This window comes from Suricata suricatta, chromosome 7, assembly GCF_006229205.1.
Source record: "Suricata suricatta isolate VVHF042 chromosome 7, meerkat_22Aug2017_6uvM2_HiC, whole genome shotgun sequence".
NCBI lineage: Eukaryota > Metazoa > Chordata > Mammalia > Carnivora > Herpestidae > Suricata > Suricata suricatta.
The window spans coordinates 133956193-133974329 of NC_043706.1; the positions used below are offsets into that span (position 1 = coordinate 133956193).

General features: G+C 43.5%; 1 protein-coding gene across 1 annotated transcript in view; it reads right to left on the minus strand.

The window, feature by feature from the left end:
* NOX3 (NADPH oxidase 3) overlaps positions 1 to 18137 on the minus strand; it is a 59516-nt gene that overhangs the window by 23300 nt on the left and 18079 nt on the right. The window contains exons 8-10 of the mRNA XM_029944758.1: positions 12821 to 12913; positions 10026 to 10279; positions 2544 to 2703 (exon numbers count right to left, since the gene is read on the minus strand). Of these exons, the coding sequence (XP_029800618.1) occupies positions 2544 to 2703; positions 10026 to 10279; positions 12821 to 12913 (507 nt within the window). The remainder of the gene's footprint in view (positions 1 to 2543; positions 2704 to 10025; positions 10280 to 12820; positions 12914 to 18137) is intronic.

The window sequence follows — 18137 nt, forward strand, 5'->3', positions numbered from 1 at the left end:
TGAATAGATATTCATTGAGCAAGTAAGTGACCGAAAGTCAGACCCACAATCCATCACCATCTCCATGTGAAATATAATGTGACCTTTAGCGTTGTGAAAACCATGGAGGAAGAAGCAGCCTGGATAGATGAGTTTTACTTGGTAGACAGCAAGAGGAAAGAGAAACCTTAGGGGGACTGAGAAATCATCATAAACCACAGCAAAGCATTGCCATGAGGTCCAAGTAAATTGAACAGTAGCTGTTTTTCTTGTTTTGTACTATAGACTAAATGCCTGTATCCCCCCAAAATTCATATTTTGAAACCTAATCCCCAAAGACAATCATATTGGGAAGTTGGGTATTTGGGAGGTGATTTGTTCACACAGGAGGAACCCTCAGGGGTGGGAGCAGTGCCCTTATAAAAAAGACACCAGACTTCTAGACTTCTGTATCTATTTTTTCCTGATTGAGTTGAAAACTGCAAGACAACAAATTTGACTCTTGCTGATTAAAAAAGAAAAAAGACTACAAAAAGCCCCGTCACTCCCTTCTGCTAGGAAAGTTATAGGCTAGAAGACTGCCATCTATGAACCAGAAAGCAGGCTCTCATCAGATACCATGTCAGCCAGTCCATTGACCTTGGACTTCCCAGCAGCCAGAACTATGAGAAATACGTTTCTGTTGGTATTGTGGGATAGCGGCCCCAATGGACTAAGACGCTTTGCTGAACTTATTGTGGTGGAAAGGAGAGACAATGGGCTCTGGCACAAGAAGAGTCTGGATTCAGAATCTCCTTCTACTATTTACTGGGTCTCTGTGCTTTGGGTTCCTCTGTAGTAAATTGAGGATGTTACTTATCTGAAAGAGCAATTATGACAATTTGATAATATGACTCTCTCACTCCTAGTAGCTTTGTGATCAGCTTCAATGTTCTCATGTATAAATGGGAATAAAAATGGCAAGTATGTGTAAAACGCCTAACTTCCCATCTGCCAGGTAGTCAAGGCTTGATGAGGGTCAGCTATTAGTAGTAGCAGTGGTACCAGTGATCTATCCACATCTTTGCCAGGGATAATAAACTTTTATATCATTTTATACACATTTACATCACATTATTTACACATCACATTGTTTGTTTGTCTTATTTGGTATTAAAACTCCCTGTTGGATATGGACTTGTATTTCTCCATTGTGCAGATCGGGAAACTCAGTCAGAGAATACCAGTTTGCCTATAACACAATGGTGGCAGTCATATCTGCCATACGTTTCTTATGTCATGGAAAGAGCCAGATGGATCTAATTTGAATCCTGATTCTGCCTTTTATCACCCATGTATTTTTAGGGAAGACACTTTGGTTTCTCTAACCTTCAGCTTCCTTATCTGGAAAAGAGGCTTGGTATTACCTACTTTATAAGGTTGTTGAGAAGGTTATAACAATCAAATGAGCAAATGTATGTCAAGCACCTGTCATTGGAAACTCATGAAATGATAGCTAATTTTATTCTTATTTCTTAGTTGGGAAAGCCCCAATTTTAGAGATCTTCTAGTCTTGTATTGCCCCCGTGCTTCAGAGAAGGCTGGTCCTTAATAAATATTAGATGGAGAAAATTTCCATGGCTAATTAAACTTGACCAAAGTGGGTGAAACAAAACTGAACCAGGCCCTCCTCTATAGAACTTATTTAATAGGGCAAGAGATGATGTGAATCTTCTAGAGTGAGGCTTCTGGTACTTTAAGTTCTTCTGAACACAGAGTTCTCTTCTGTGGGCCATAAGACTAATGTTGATATCTAAGTATGTTAGACAGACATACTAATCTAATTAAGCAAATCCCTTTGACAGTTGGGGAAAATGTAGCCAAAGCGTGAACCAGAGAAGAGGCAGCATCAGGACCAGAACCAGGCTCGCCTAACATCCTGAATCCTCCTGAATTGACACTATTCGGTGTCAACATTACTCCCTTTTTCCTGCCGCCCTGGTGTCTGCTGCTGGTCCTCAGATGGTTAAAGTATGGAGAGTCTCTGGGTAGGACAAAGGAAGGAAGGTAATCATGGAGGGATCTGGTCAGAGAACACATAAGAAATGACAGAAGAGATTTCGAGCCTGGCAATATCAAGTAAGCAGGCCAATGGATTCCAGCCTTAGTGTTCTTGTTAAGACTATAAGTACATGAGAGGAAGATGTTGAATTGCACCCTGCAACCATAGCATCAAGCTAAAGGGACTAAGGGACAGGCCAGCTGTTAATACCACGTACTGTAGCCTGGTCACAAAGCCATTTGCAGCCTGTCCATATTTTACTGACATGAGCGATTACGTGTCCTGTAATGGCAATGAAGCAATAAAATTTATGTCTTGTCATCTTTAACAAGATTAGACATAACCCTTCTCATAAATGTAACACTGAATGGAGATTTTTAAGAACATAAGTATAGTTAAGGATCCTTGAATTTATCCCTTATAGTTAATTAAAATCCTCCCCAAGAATTGGCAGATGATAGATAGAAGGATGTGGAACCTTTTAATCCACGTTAGGTGTGAACTAACGATTTTTTTTCCATACCTTGCTCAGCTTCAGCTGGGTGTGTGACTCACACTCGTGCCATATAGATTTCAGGAGGGAGGCGAAGGGAGTGACCCCAATTCCTGCAGCAATGCACACGCACACCGGGTAGTGAAACACGTCTGTCAGTGTGGTTCCAAACGGCCCGTCCACCGCCAGTCTGCAATCACAAAGTACGGCCTTTGTGACGTTCAGACGCTCCGCTCTCGAAAACAAAGCCGTCCTCAACCACTGTTCTTTGCAGGGTGTGTTTGTAACTGGGTGCAGGGGGCTTGGCTTTGAGCTTGAGAATGCCCTGTCTCGAGAGCCTGGACTTAGCATGAGGAACTGGGGGCCTGGACTCATGGAGAGACACCAGAGGGGCAGCCCAGGTGCATTCCTGGAAGGACAAAGCCTGACTTTTCTGGCTTGAGCCCACACCCCTTCCACGTGGCCAGCTCTTCTTACAGTTCCTAGAAGTTTGTTTTGGCTCCAGGCCTCATGAAGCCTGGTAGAAGAGGCCCTCTCCTCTCCTCGCTTCTCCTCTCCTCTCTTCGCCTCACCTCCTCTCCCCTCCTTTCCCCACCTCTCCCTTCTTCCACCATCAAAAGAATAAAGGAGAAGGTGGTTTAGAAGACTTATCTGTCTTTTTGCTAGCATGCTTCTCTTAAAAAAATTTTTTTTTTAGTGTTTTACTTATTTTTAAGAGAGAGAGAGAGAGACAGCGTGAGCAGGGGAGGGTCAGAGAGAGAGGGAGACACAGAATCTGAAGACAGGCTCCAGGCCCTAAACTAGCTGTCAGCACAGAGCTCGACACGGGGCTCGAGCCCATGAACCGTGAGATCATGACCGGAGCCAAAGCCCGACGCTCAACCGACTGAGCCACCCAGGCGCCCCAACATGCTTCTCTTCTAATTTTACTTATTCAGTCCCACATCTTAGTACGTTCATATCATTTTCATCTAGTAGAAGTCATTCATTTGGAATAAATATAATTTTGAGGTCATTTGTCAGGTATGTGGAATTTCTAAAACTTGTTGTTTCAGATTACATGAGCTCAGAATCTGTGATAATCAGGCCAGGAATGGCACCGATGTTTTGTCTTTGCTTAGCAATTTTTTTCTTTGTAAGGATGAAGCATATATTATTGAATAAATACGATTGTCTTTAACATGGTCCGCAAGAGACTGGTCCCTGGATTTGACTCCATTTCTCAACACCAGTTCTCCACACTGGCTTTTCTTTCATTTCCTAAAATACACAGTACCCCCCTTTTGCCACAGGGCCTTTGCATGCTTTAATCCCAGTAACCCTAGGAATATTTGGTCCCATTCCTCCCCTCTTCCCTGTCTTGGTTCATAGTTATCCTTTCATTAGGTCTTATCTGAGACTATGCTTTGGACTAAGGCTCTTATATATGTTGCCCCATGTACCCCTCCTCTGGAGTCTGCATTACAGTTGAAAGTTTACAGTTTTCTGGATGTGTGCGCATGATTTGGTTTGAGCCTGTCTTGATCAGTAGAAACACGCTCCCCGGAGGGAGGGGCCAGGTCCATCTTCGCTCCCCACGGTATCCTAGTGCTGGCATGGCCTCTGCAATGGAGCCGTTCAGTAACAATTTGTTGAATAAATTGTAAAGGGAATGTTGAAAATATTTCAGTCAGCAGAATGTATTAAATAACCTCAACTTTTCCAAAGGCACACATTTACATATGAACAAAGATATGCTAATTAAAAGGCTTCTAAGTTATTCATAACCATTCCCTAAGGGGTGTCTGTTGAAGGTACCCGAGGTTGGCCCATTTGGGCTTACTTTGTGTTCATGAAAGTTCAATTGGGTTTTATTTTTAAATATTCCATATGCCAGACCTCCTAATAATTCAAATTAACTGTCTTCAAGTTAATCTTAATTAATAAGGCTTTATTACATATTGATATATGGAAATGGAAGAATAAAAATAAAAGGTCATTAACCAGAAAGGGTTAGGATCTCGGCCCACTGTAGATTATTTTATAAATAATTAGATAAGGGGAATTGAGAGAGAAAAAATGAAACTGTCCAAGGATTCAAATGTCTTGCCGTTAATTGTTTTTATAATTAGTTGTATTGGGGATTTATTTGACACTGATTTGAAAAGATAACCATTAAACCCAAAGAAGAATTGTGTCATATAATCCACAGAAATACACAATAAACAAATTTCCACATAATTAGAATTGTGAACTAAACTGGAGAAGGCAGGAGAAAATACGGAGTCCAACCTCCCTGATACTATCGTGCTCCTTCCTTCCAGGACCCTGACAGCTGACCGCCTTCTGTCATTAACTTACCAGGACACTGTGTTCCACGCAGGGACAGTTCAAGGCAGTAGATAGTTTTTCTCCCGTCTCACCGACATCTGTCTTCTGACAACTCACGCCGCTTGCCTTCCCGAGAAGCCCGTTCGAGCTCTTTCCTTTCTTGTCTCAGGTGTCTCAATGGTTAATTGCGGCTATCGTGACCCCTGATTGATCTTTTTTGGACAAAAATGTCTCCCTTTCTCGAGACCTCTCACAATCCTGAATTGACTCTCTTTGCCCAAATTCTTGTTGATGGAGTCCACTTAGCTACTTCCTCTTCGATGTGGATCCAGAGTTTAAGGATGCCACTTAGGAAACCATGAGCTGGGCATCCACACCGCACGTTCCTTGTTGCCTGTAGTCAGGAGCGCACCCGCCCACCTCATCAACTCCATCCTCGACTCTCTGAACCCACCGCCTCTGCTTATATACACGTTCTCCCTGTCGTCACCGCTGTCATGGACATCTCTGTGGGAGGGGACCTTTCACAGTTTGCTAATCTTAGGAGCCAGCTTTTTTTTTTTTTTCATTATGCATTACGTTAAGGGCTTTTTAAGGACTCTCACATTTAAACTTAAACCAAGTCTTAAGTACTACTATTACCATCTTTATTTCACAGATGGGGAAACTGAGGCACACAGTGACATACATTCTCTGAGGTGACATGCAAAACTGGACTTTGAACCCAGGCTGTCAGACGCTGGAATCCTGGGCTCTAGGAAGCAGGGTGAATCACTGAAATCTCTAGCATCAACTCTGAGAAATTCTTCCATTTTACCTCAAAAGGCAAAGTGTTTTAAAATAGCTCACATTCTCTCCCCTTTTCCTGGGCTCAGAATAAAGAAGTTTCCCAGCTTTTTGTCTAGGTTTGCTTCTTGCCTTGGCTTCACAGATTCCTGGGACTGGTTTAAATCCTTTCTGGGGGTGTCTGGGTGGCTCAGTCAATTAAGTGTACTGATTAGGTCGTGATTTCTCGGTTTGTGGGTTTGGGCCCCAAGTTGGGCTCTGTGCTAACTGTACAGAGCCTGCTTGGGATTCTCTCTCTTTCCCTCTCTCTCTCTACTCCTTCCCCACTTGCATTCTCAGTCTCTCTCTCTCTCTCTCTCTCTCTCTCTCTCTCTCTCTCTTTCAAAATAAATAAATAAACTTACAGAAATCCTTTCTGGGTCCAAAGCAGCGAACAATTATAGTGCTCCCTCCCATGTGTTTGATTTTGAATTGAATCAAACTTTAAGAGAAAACCATCCAAGGAAGCCCAGTAAAATTCTGATTCTAATGAAGAGTTAAACAAATATGCCTCCGCATGTATAGAGGCAGAGGTCAATGAGCTTAACAAATGAAGGAAAACGGCACTGTTTCCAACAGCTCATTTTTAGTCAATAAATATTTACTGAGAACCAACTAAGAGTTAGGGCCTATTCTAGGCACTGAACTCAACAAATTGAGCTGAAAGGATAATGTCCCTTTTCTTATGGAACATCCATTCTACTGCGGGAAAATACCCGGAGAACAGATCAACCAGCAGATAGTGGGTGTGTCAGGTGGTGACGAGTGTGATGAAGGAGGATGAAGGACAGGACAATGGTTTCTGAGAGTCCGTTGGGGGTTGTTGTTTCAGACATGGCAGGAAGGAAGTGCCTCACTGGGAGACCTCTGAGCAAACCCGTGGGGGATGTACGGGAGCAGCCAAGCAGAGATCTAGGGAGGCATGCTCCAGATGGAGAACACAGAAGTGGTGAAGGTGATTGGAAGAGAATAACAAGAAGAAAGGCTGGAAGAATGGACGAGTTCAAGGGGGGGGGGGTGAAAGGCAGGAGGTGGGGCAGAGAAGCCCGGAAGGCCTGGGGGTGGAGGGGAGGACAATCGTGTTGGGCCTTGAGCTGAGGACACACTCCACAGATAGAAGGTATACTGACTACTGAGAAGCATGTATTGAGTTCTTGTTGGGGCCCTGGCTGAAATGCCAGCTGGTTTTCGAAAGCCAAGGTTGGTTGAGAGACCAGGTAACTACACACTAACAGCGAGACCAGGCTAGAAACAGGATGAAAGCATTGATCTGGGCAATGCCAAAAAGAAGGCAGCGGTGTATGTGTGTCTAATTTTACTCCTGATTTTAAGCATTTGCACTGCATTCTGAGTCTCAGAATTCTGCTACATTGCTTCCTTTCCATGATTAAAAAGAGAAGGTCTTCAATGGAGTAGTAGTTAGGAATTGTCGGCAGATTTGGGGCTCTGGTCTCAGTAGATGATGCTTATACAGTAAAAACTTGTATGGCAGGTGACTCGTTCTGTGACTGTTCCACAAGACGCACAAACATTTCTAATAAATTTTAACTTGGATAAATCAGTGATGTCCTGCAATATGAGTAGTATGTGATGCCGAATGTCACACGATCACAACTGAGCCAATGGCTCTTCTCTCCCTCTCTCCCTCTCTCTCTCTCTCTCTCTCTCTCTCTCTCTCTTTTGGGTGATCATCCCTCATGCCCAGATGCTCCATCTCAGGCCTCAGTGTTTAGCAGAAATCAGTGATTTTTCAGAACGTTGGAAGGTGCCCACAAGTGGCACTAGTGTATTTTTTGTCACTTCAAAGCACCTATGGACAGTCCTTTGCTTTTCCATACAAGAGTGAGCTTAGGGCTGCTTTGCTTTGTTTTAGGTCATTGGATAAGTTCCTTGGTAAAGTTGCACGAAAATAAAAAGATTCCATTAAGCCAATGGATAGCAGTAATTCCGTTAGTGATAGTGAAAGTTGTCCTACCCAGTAACCCTCCTTTCTCATCTCCCTCACACCGGCCACGAAGGTTTTCAAAGGTAAGTTCAGGTTAATCTGTTCATTATTTTTAAACATTTTGTATTTTCCTTATTATTTTATATTATATTACAATATGGGAACCGTTTTTATATGAATGTTTTTCGGTTGTGGAACAAATCATCTGAGTTTCCATTATTTCTGATGGGGAAATTCGTGTTGATATACAAGTGCTTTGGATTACAAGCATGTTTCTGGAATGAATTATGCTCACAGACCAAGGTTTTACTGTACATGGTTTGTTATCATCTCACTCTTTAGTTCCAACGTTTGAAATGAAGACATGTGACTCTTCCTACCTACTGAACATGACCAAGCACAGTGCTACATAGTTAAAGTTCAGTGTCCTGGGGGAAGGGGGAAAGAGGGACAATAAACTGAATAGATTCTGAGCCTTACATTTATTCTAGTGCCTAGTTTGCCTCTTGTAAATATTTGTTAAAATAAATGAGCTAAGGCATCCATATTGGGTCTTGGTATTCATTAATTTCTTTATTAAATATTTACTCTGTACCCAATACATGTCAGACACTGTTTCGGGCACTGGACAGATAGAGGAGGTCAGACAATGCCTTGCCCTCAGGAAGTCCCATTCTGTGTCCTGACAGTGTTCACCACCTAGTTTCTTAGGGCAGTGGCCACCGCTTGCTGGTTCTGACACCCTCCAAGGACGGCAGAGGAGGGAATCTCTCTTTTTTTAATTTTTAAAATTCCTTTAATGTTTATTTATTTTTGAGAGAGAGAGAGAGAGAGAGACAGAGAGAGAGAGAGAGAGAGACAGAGTGCGACAGAGGAGGAACAGAGAGAGAAAGATTCTGAAGCAGGCTCCAGGCTCCCAGCTGTTAGCATAGAGCCCAATGTAGGGCTCAGATTTATGAGCCGTGAGATCATGACCTGAGCCAAAGTCAGACACTTAACCTACTGAGCTACCCAGGCGCCCTGAGAAGAAGAAAACTTTTGATGCTTCTTTTGAAATATCAGATTCTTTCAAACTGTTTATCTCAACATACTGTGTGTGTGGCCCTGGTTTCCGGGGGCCTTAACCACAGGTTTTGTCTGCTTACTGGGTAATCCTGCTATAAGAGTGGGAATCGACTTTAAGCCATTGTTTGCTAAGGGAGGCCAAGGCCTGGTAATTTCCACCCGGTTTTCTGGCTGGTGCTCAGGCAAGTCTGAGCAGGCTGTCATTGTGGGCTGACTTGTGTCTCCCAGCTGATACGTTGAAGTTCTAACCTCGGTGCCTCAGAATGTAACCTTATTTGGAAATAGGGCTGTTGCAGATGTAATTAATCAAGTTAAGATGAGGTCATACAGGAGGATGGTGGGCCCTTCATCCAGTATGACTCGGATTTGTAAGAAGAAGCTGCAGAGGCACAGACACAGAGGGAAGAACGCCATGTGGTGACAAAGGCAGAGACTGAATTGCTGTAGCTGCAAGCCAAGGAATCCCGCTGGGGATTGCTGGAGGCCAGGAGGAGGCCAGGAAGACTCTTCCCTGGGGGTTTCAGATGCAGCCTGGCCCCACGGTCATTTAGATTCAGCCCCAGAGCCCCCAGAACTGGGAGAGAATATTTTTCTGTTGCTGTAGGCCACCCAGTTTGTGTTCCTTTATTACCACGATCCTCGGAAATGAATACAGAGGGTCTTCACCTTTCTCTGACCGATCCCCTGTGCATCTCCCTCCAGCACAATTAGACCCTCTGGGAGCCTGTTGATGTTGATTCCATTCTACCTCCAGGAGTTCTAGAGAAGGGAGGTGGCGCCTTGCCATCTCTGAGTTTCTGGCACACAGTGGAGGTTAATTAATACTTGTTGTATACACACGCAGGACTGAGTGAAGGGGCACAGCTACCTTTCTAGACTCTTAGATCATTTTGTCATTCTGCGAGCTTCCATCCATCGCTGTTTAGCTCTTTCTCCAGGAGAGGGGGCCTGCCTGATTCACCCTGACTGTAAAGTGTCCTCCTTATGGAGACCAAATTGACAAATAAAATTTAAAGACCTCAGGCAGTAAGAGCAAAAAAGTTCACGGGGCTTTTTTACTCCTCACAGGCTGCCTATAATTAGCCAAAAGCTGTTTCAGAGTGGAGGAAGCAAAATGCTCCTTCTTCCTGGATCGCTGCCTGCCTTTGTTGAACATTTGTTTTTTCTTTTTAAAAGAAATGTATTTGCCTCACTGGAAATCTACTAAATTAAACTTTTTGTATAGGTTCTCAAAGTTAAAAAATGGATGAAAACTTGCCATCTAGAATAAAGACATTGCTGGATTTGGTAAGCACGTCGATGCACTAAAATGCTGGTCTACGATTCTAACTTGCATGTGAAAATGTACAAAAGAAAGGGACTCTGACCTGGGCGGGCTCCAAGGCTCCTTCAGGGCCTGTCCGCCTGCCCCAAACGCCGTACACAGGGCTTCCGTCCAGTCTCCGGCTGCGCGGATGTGCACACTGAAGAAGTCCTCGTGGGGGGCGGACGTGAGGGTGAAGGGGTGCCATTCCAGCCGGGATATGGATGGGCACTGTATCCAGACGTATTGCCCAGGCGCCATTTTAAAGTTACGCTTTCTCATGTGAAGTTCCAGAACTCCAGATGGGTGGCTCACCACCTAAATCAGAGCAGGACAATCATCTATCTGCTTGTTGTTTAAGAAGAAGAGAGGCTTTTAAATTGTATTTACTTATTTTATTTTTTAACGTTTATTTATTTTTGAGAGATAGAGACAGAGCACGAGTGGGGGAAGGGCAGAGAGAGAGTGGGAGAACAGAATCTGAAGCAGGCTCCAGGCTCTGAGCTGTCAGCACAGAGCCCGATGCGGGGCTTGAACTCACCGACCACAGGATCATGACCTGAGCCAAAGTCAGCTTTGAGTTCAGTTCAACCAACTGAGCCACCCAGGAGCCCTGGTTTTTAGATTTTAAAATCAGCTTTTTGAGGTATAATTTTCATAGTTTCCATCAACTTCCAACGATCTTGGCCATTGCTTTCATACCTGGCTCAGCAACTCTAGTGAATGGGAAGTTTGTCTCCCTCCAAGCGCTGTCTGAAATGTGCCATGTGGTGCCTGACATGTGACTTTAGGTCTCAAATGGCCAAGCTCTCGAGAGCACAGCTGACCAGGACCAAGAGATAGAAGCTAGCATACTAGCCATTGCACTTAATTAAACTTAGAGTTATTAAAATATTTATAAAAGTATCTGCATATTTTTAAAATGTAGGTCCAAGTTTGTTGCTGTTTTCAACAACCTGTATCTTTTCTCAATCTCTGGTTGATTAACCCTGTGATTTTTCTTTTTTTCTTTCTTTTTTAAATTTTTTATGTTTGCTTATTTTTGAGAAAGAGCACGAGTTGGGGAGGGGCAGAGAGAGAGGGAGACAGAATTCGAAGCAGGCTCCAGGCTCTGAGCTGTCAGCACAGAGCCTGATGTGGGGCTTGAACTCATGAACTGTGAGACCATGACCTGAGCTGAAGTTAGACACTTAACCGACTGAACCACCCAGACACCCCAACCATGTGATTATTTTATTCTACATGGAAACCAGTCTTTAAATTCCTTGTGAAATTTTTGTTTTGTTTTATTTTAGTTAGGTCTCCTCCAATGTCCTGCTTAGGCTCTGAGTTTTCGGTGGAAGGAAGCAGCATGCAAAGACTCTTCTTACTGCCTTTCCCCCCCCCCTCGCCCCTAAGTTTACTTATTCTGAGAGAGAGAGAGAGAGGCAGAGAGAGAATCCCAAGCAGGATCCTCACTATCAGTGCCAATCCAGACATGGGGCTTGAACTTATGAACCATGAGATCATGACCTGACCCAAAACCAAGAGACCAATGCTTAACCTACTGAACCACCCAGGCACCCCTCTTAATTGCTCTTTTAAGATCCTCTGGGGTGACCTGGGTGACTCAGGTGGGTAAGCATCGGACTCTTGGTTTCGGCTCGGGTCATGATCTCATGGTTTGTGAGATCAATCCCACATCGGGTTCTGTGCTGACAGCTCAGAGCCTGCTTGGGATTCTCTATCTCAGAATAAATAAATAAACAAACAAAAAAGAAGCTTTGCAACTTGGTGCTTATTGGAAAGAAAGAACTAATTTCCTTTCTTCGATTTCCATCTTTTCTGAAAAAAAAAAATCTCTCTTGGCCCTCGGATCCTCCTTTATGGCAGGAGGTGGAGGGGAAAAAATCAAATGTTTAGATCCTGTGACAGTATTTTTCCATTCAGGAGAGAGTCTCACAGCATTTTCATCATTAGTTCTGTTTCTCATCTCCCTACTGATATTTGTTCTGATTCTGCTGTTAAATTGTCTCCCTAGTAACGGCTCTAGTGGATTTCCAGAAGTTTTACTGTCTGGCTTTTGACGTAGCCTGATATCCTTTGGTGCTTAACTTAAAAGCAGCAACATGGAAACAGCTTAAAACAGAAATATGAAGCAATTTCTATGCATCTGCTTCCGTGAAGACAGTTTAGGAGATAGAGTACTCTGTTAATATTGTATTAGCAATATAGGTTTGGTTAGCAGAGCATTTCTCCTTGGATGTTTAAAACACCGGAGGCAGGGTATTTGGGACCTTTGGTCTCCTAGACATGTTTTCCTGGTCTAGGTACTCACATCGTTTGGAAGACACTCCTTGGAGCCCTCACTAACTAGGTGGGACTCTGTCATCCTTCCACTCTGAACTTGAGGGTGACTGTCCCCACCCCCCTGCCATCTTCTGCTCGGTAGCTCTGAGTGGGAGTGTGTGCCTTGAAAATGTATGTCTATTATTAGTGTGCTTGCACAATCCTCGACTTTATATGCTGAAGGAAGTGATTATACTGTAAGTTACCATGACCAACGTAAAGCTTAGTCCCCCTGCCCATCTCCCCCGAGCCCCTAATGAGAAACTGAAAGAAAGAGAAAAAGATATGGGTCCTATGCTGCCCTGTAACCTTTATCAGAATTCCGTGTACCAGTCTGGAGCCCTGATCTGGGTCTTCAGTAAAATTAGTCACACTAAAAGATGTGCGGGATACAAGCAATTATTAGAACAGAAGATGGGCCTCTAAATTACAGAGAGTTCTGCCATAAAAATGGCAAATTAAAAACTTGGGCTAATAAAAAATTTTCATCTACACTCGGGCTTTTATTCAGACATAAAGCTACATGCGTACCTTGGTAATGACAACTTCTTGTTGAGACCGCCAGAACCTAATTATTCTTTCACACGTGTATAAGACCACAGGGCCTAAAACCCATTTCCAAGCCTGCAGAGAACAGCAGAGAGAGAGAGAGAGAGAGAGGAGAAAAAGAAATAAAAATAGACTCCAAATATTTTCAATTTGAACGAAATCAATATATAACATGATGGTATTCAGACATTTTCCTTTAACTTTCGGCCAGTTATCAACAATAAAGGTGTCTCCTTGCATTAAATACTATAACGTTCAATTATTCTTTGAAGTGTACAAGCTTATTTAAGAGATTAAACTCTTCTGTATTGGTTTTTATGCTTACTTGATCAATGATGCCTTTATGTAATTAGAAATAATTGAATTTGCAAAGAAATAGGAAAGCAGATTGATGCTTACATTACATATGATAGGTCATAAATGCTCCCAACTCAGCCAAAGTCAAAGGCTTACAAAGCTATATTCCTGAGCCAGCAAAGGACATGGGAAATGACATAAAAACATTTTGAACAGGAATATTTTTGAGCCAATGATGAGTCACAACATGGGGTTCTGGTTCTGCCTGATGAAGCACCTAAATCCACACCCACATCCACACCCCCCCCCCCACATCCACACACGCTCACACAGGCATGCCTATCCAGTGTTATCAGCAATAAAACATAAAGGTGGTGTCTCAGAACTTTGAATCTAGGTTTATAGAATCAGAACACAACCCTCCACTACCTTCCGGACAGCTGTGACAGTGAACATTTTCATTCTTAATAAATCCCATCCTATGTCAACCTTTTATGAGAATAATCTGCATTATTCATGATCAGTTTGCCGGCAGGCTAGTCTTGCACCTATGGTTGTGAACAACGTAAGGCGTCCTCCTCCCTTGGAAGGAATGGGAACTTAAAATGGTGGAAGACTGGGGTCCTGGGTGGCTCAGTCGATTAAGCATCTGACTTCAACTCAGGTCATGATTTCATGGTTTGTGGGTTCGAGCCCCACGTCATGCTTTGTGCTGACAGCTAGCTCAGAGCCTAGACCCTTTCTTCAGATTCTGTATCTCCCTCTCTCTCTGACCCTCCCCTGCTGGCTCTTTCTCTCCCTGTCTCTCAAAAATAAATAAAAAATTAAAAAATAAGTAAATGAATAAATAAAATAGTGGAAGACTTATACTTGGTTGAATACCAAGCAGCCCCACGAGGCATATGGCATTCTCTTTCTTTTATAGAAGAGGAAACTGAGATCCAGTAAGATCAGACAGATTGCCCAGGGTCACAAGGGCAATCAGGTGCACCAGGAACCCCAGACTCTGGAAGGGTCCGACCGCCTCGCCTGTGCACTTCCACGTAATCATGCTTCTTTCTGTCAAATGCTGACATTGGTACTGACCCTTGTTTTACCAAACATTAGAGACTCGGTCATTTGTTGACTTTTAAAAGTTGACTTTTTGAAATTCATTGAATTTTAGGATGTTCTTTGAAATCTAGTCTAATTCCTCATCTAAAGCAGAAAAAGCCCCGATATTGTGGGAATGGGTAGAACTGCCGAGGGAGACAGAACTCGAACTTGGGGAGCCAGCACTGGAACTCGAGCCTTTCGTAACCCGTAAATTCCCTGCTTGGGATCCCAGATGCACCGTGGCCTGCCTCCTCGCACACTACCGTAGGAATGGGAAGGATGTCTGACTCTTAAACGCAGGTTCGCTAACCCCTCTCTGGCTGACTCACCGTCTTTGTTGATCATTACTCTCTTACCTATTATCCCGTTCTGTCTGTTGCGCTGACAGGTCACAAGCCCTTTAGTGTTATTTTTGCTTCTGTTATCTTTCTTGTGTTTCTGTGTCTCTTTTGTTTACTGCTGGCTCTGTTTGCATGGCACCTCTTCTCACCTACATCAACCCTCCTTGCTTTTTCCCTGGGAGCCTCTTGTTTGCCTGATAAAGGCTCAATTTATGCAGACAACACAAAGCAATTTGACCCACTTACTCTTTTCTGCCTCAGTGGGGTTCAGCAACGTGTTCAGAATAGCAGAGGGAACAAAGCCTTTTGTCCACCTATGCTGGGGGTGAGGCAGTATGATGAGTAGAGTAAGGGAGAAGATAGCAGGGAGTAGACAAGAAGGATGGGGTTGGACCAAAGGAATGAGTCCTTAGGTCTCTTATGCTTGGAAGAACCAGAAAGTGTTTTGAGAATTGGTATGGATATTTACAGAAATGATAGCAAGAATACAATTCTTTCTGTATAAGCTTAGAGAGAGACTTGCAAAACCACTCACATAGTATCTATGTATTTTTGCAAATAATCTTTCACACCCATTTTAGGAAGTTTTAGACATCACACACTTCATTTTGGTGGTGTCACATCAGTCATGGTCGCTGATTTTTCCATGGTGATAAAATAGAGTGGATTGTTTCTCTTTGTACATTTAGTCAGGAGGGAGAATGTAAGCTATTCATCCTTAGCTCTATCTCTACTCCAGTATATAAAATGCTGCCGGAGGAAAAAGCCCAGTTTGACTACACTGGATGATATTTCTGGAGCCCCTGGAAGTTAGGGAGTGAGGGATGGGAGTGGCCAGAGGTGAATAGTAGGTTATCCTACAGCAATGACCTGGATAGACAGGAGTAAGGACAGAGGAGGCCATACACCAGAGCAGGAGGGCACGTGTGAGGTAAGACTTGGCCTGGGTCTTAGAAGACCTGGCTTCTGGTCTTCGGGGTTACCACTCTTCCCCTATACCTTGCGGCAAATCTTGGGCCTTTAAAAAAAAGTTTATTTATTTGAGGGAGAAGAGACAGAAGTGTGAGCAGGGGAGGGGCAGAGAGAGAGAGACAGAGAGGGAGACACAGAATCCGAAGCAGGCTCCAGGCTCCAAGCGGTCAGTGCAGAGTCCGTCGCACGACTCAGACCCACGGACTGTGAGATCATGACCTGAGCCAAAGTTGGACCCCTAACCGACTGAGCCACCCAGGCGCCCCACATCTTGGGCCTTTTATGTTCAAATTTTCTGCTTTGTAAAATGAGACAGTTGGAGGAAATTATTAGTTGGGTTTCTTCCAGGCCCTTAAATGTGTTAGCTTTATTCACAGAGATAAATATGTCAGGGCTATGTTCTCATAGATAGCGGCAGAAAGCAGACAAAGTGAGGGGTGGGAAAAGGCTGGAGTTTCAGAATGAAGGTTGAAGCATGCAGAGATGAAAGTTCACGGCCACAGAGTTGAAGCTCTCTTTTCCTGATGTGGCTGTGCTGGGAATGGCCTTTGTGACCATAGGTCAGAAACTACATCTTGGGCCACTAGCTCTCCATTCATTAAACAAAGGGACAGGCCTATTAGGCATCTGAGTTCCTTTAATGCTAAAATACTCTGTGGCTTCTTTACTTTACTTTTTCTCCTCCAAAAATACTCAAAAAGTCATGCTACGGTGAATATTTTACGATAGAAATAAAGCTACATTGATTTAGAAGCTGCAATCATGAAACTTGTTTCTTCCACTTTCACTCCTGGTTTTTTCATTCCTACAAGAAAATAAGAACACGCTGTCTCTGATTTTATTTTATGTGTGTGTTTATAAATGGCCTCTTTTTCTAGACAATAAGATCTCCAGAGGCAGGAACCATATCTCTGAAGGTTCCATGTAGGGAAGCTCCATGCACATAACAGCCGTTGAGAAAACGTTTGCTGAATTGACTCTCCCTCAGTGAAAGCTTTGTCCTATACTGTTGACATCATTCCCTAATAATTTAAATGCGTTAACCTTATTATTGTTATTATTACTATTGTTGTTGTTGTCGTCACTTGTTGATGTGGCAGTTAAATAAAATAAGGTGCTTCCTTGGCTAAGAAAGACCAGGCTTCTTTGGAGAGTAGATTGCAGGAGCAGCCTGAGTCTGGAGCCTTGGACATGTCTGTGAGTCTGAGATAGAAGGGGACCACAGGTGTAATCGGTCTCCTGGGTCAGTCCAGGACCTACGAGGTGCCGTATGAAACATTCTCCATCCGAACACGGATCGTAGCGCACCGCTGAAGGTGAATCGATAAATGTTCTATTGATAAAAGCACTGTAAAAATGCAGTTAGGAGAGGCAAAGATGAAGTGATGGGTAGATGCAGGGCAGTGAAATGCAGGAGCCGCTCCTCGTTCTTGGGATGCCTCTTGGATTCAGTATCTATGAGACATCAGAGAGAATATTGCACATCCAGCCAAGCAGTAATTGCACAGCCCACACATGCTTTGAATCAGGATCCATTAAAAATAATGAGAAAGAGTGACAACATGAGTTTGGGTGTGCAAGGAGGTGTAGCAGGGTAGAGTTAACAGAGAGATGGGTGAGTTCCCCCCTTTAAATGATAATTAATGTCAGCACACGCTGCTGGAGCGGCTCTGGTCTGTATTCATGAGGTGTGGGAGAGTATTGATTTTTTTTTTTTTTTTATGGAGACGCTATGGCTGAAGGTTTTAGAGAGGCATTCCCGTTCCTCATTAATATGCAGGCTGGGTAGTGGCTACCGATAGTTGAGTTTAAGACAGAGACAATCTATACTGACCATTAAAAGAACCACAGTCTAATGGGCACATCCATTTCGTTTCTCTCGGTTTAAAACATTCCTCCTGGCAGTTTTCACTTTTAAAATCCAGTGCTTAATTTAATATATTTGAAGATTTTAGAAAGAGTCAGTCATTAGAGTCTTCATAAGTTGACGGCTTAATTTCCTCAATCCCCACCATCTAATACTATTATCCTGTTTTTAGTGACACATATTTTGGGGCACTGTTTCCTTCTGGTTTTAATCTGCTGGCTCCATTTCTTTGCTTTCATGCATCACCCAGGTGCCCCACGGTTTGCATTGTTCTAAGAAACCCAAGGAGACCAAATAGGATCATTTTTTCTATTTACTTCTGCCCCAAACGGTAATGCTTACAGCATGCTCAGGAAATCTTCCTTTTGAGCTCTTGTGGACATTATCATCGATGCTAATGAATTAGGTCTCTTTTTGCCTCACATCATTATTTCTATGGGAGCTTAATCAGAATAGGAAGTAAATGCGTTTAATTTTCTTGAACCCCAAACCTGTGGGAAGCAAGAAGGCAAGTTAAATAAAGAGGGCATGCTTCTCACTCGGTTGTTGCTTCCTGTTCATTTGAGAAGTGTAACGAGTAATTCCCAGGATGGAAAAGGCAGTTCTGCAGCGGGCTGGGGAGCTGAGCTTGCTGAGCAGAGGGTGGTAAGCCAGAGACAAGGCCTTTAGCCTTTGGGGTGCTGTGCATCCCTCCACACCAGACATCCGCATTTCCATGTGAGCGCAG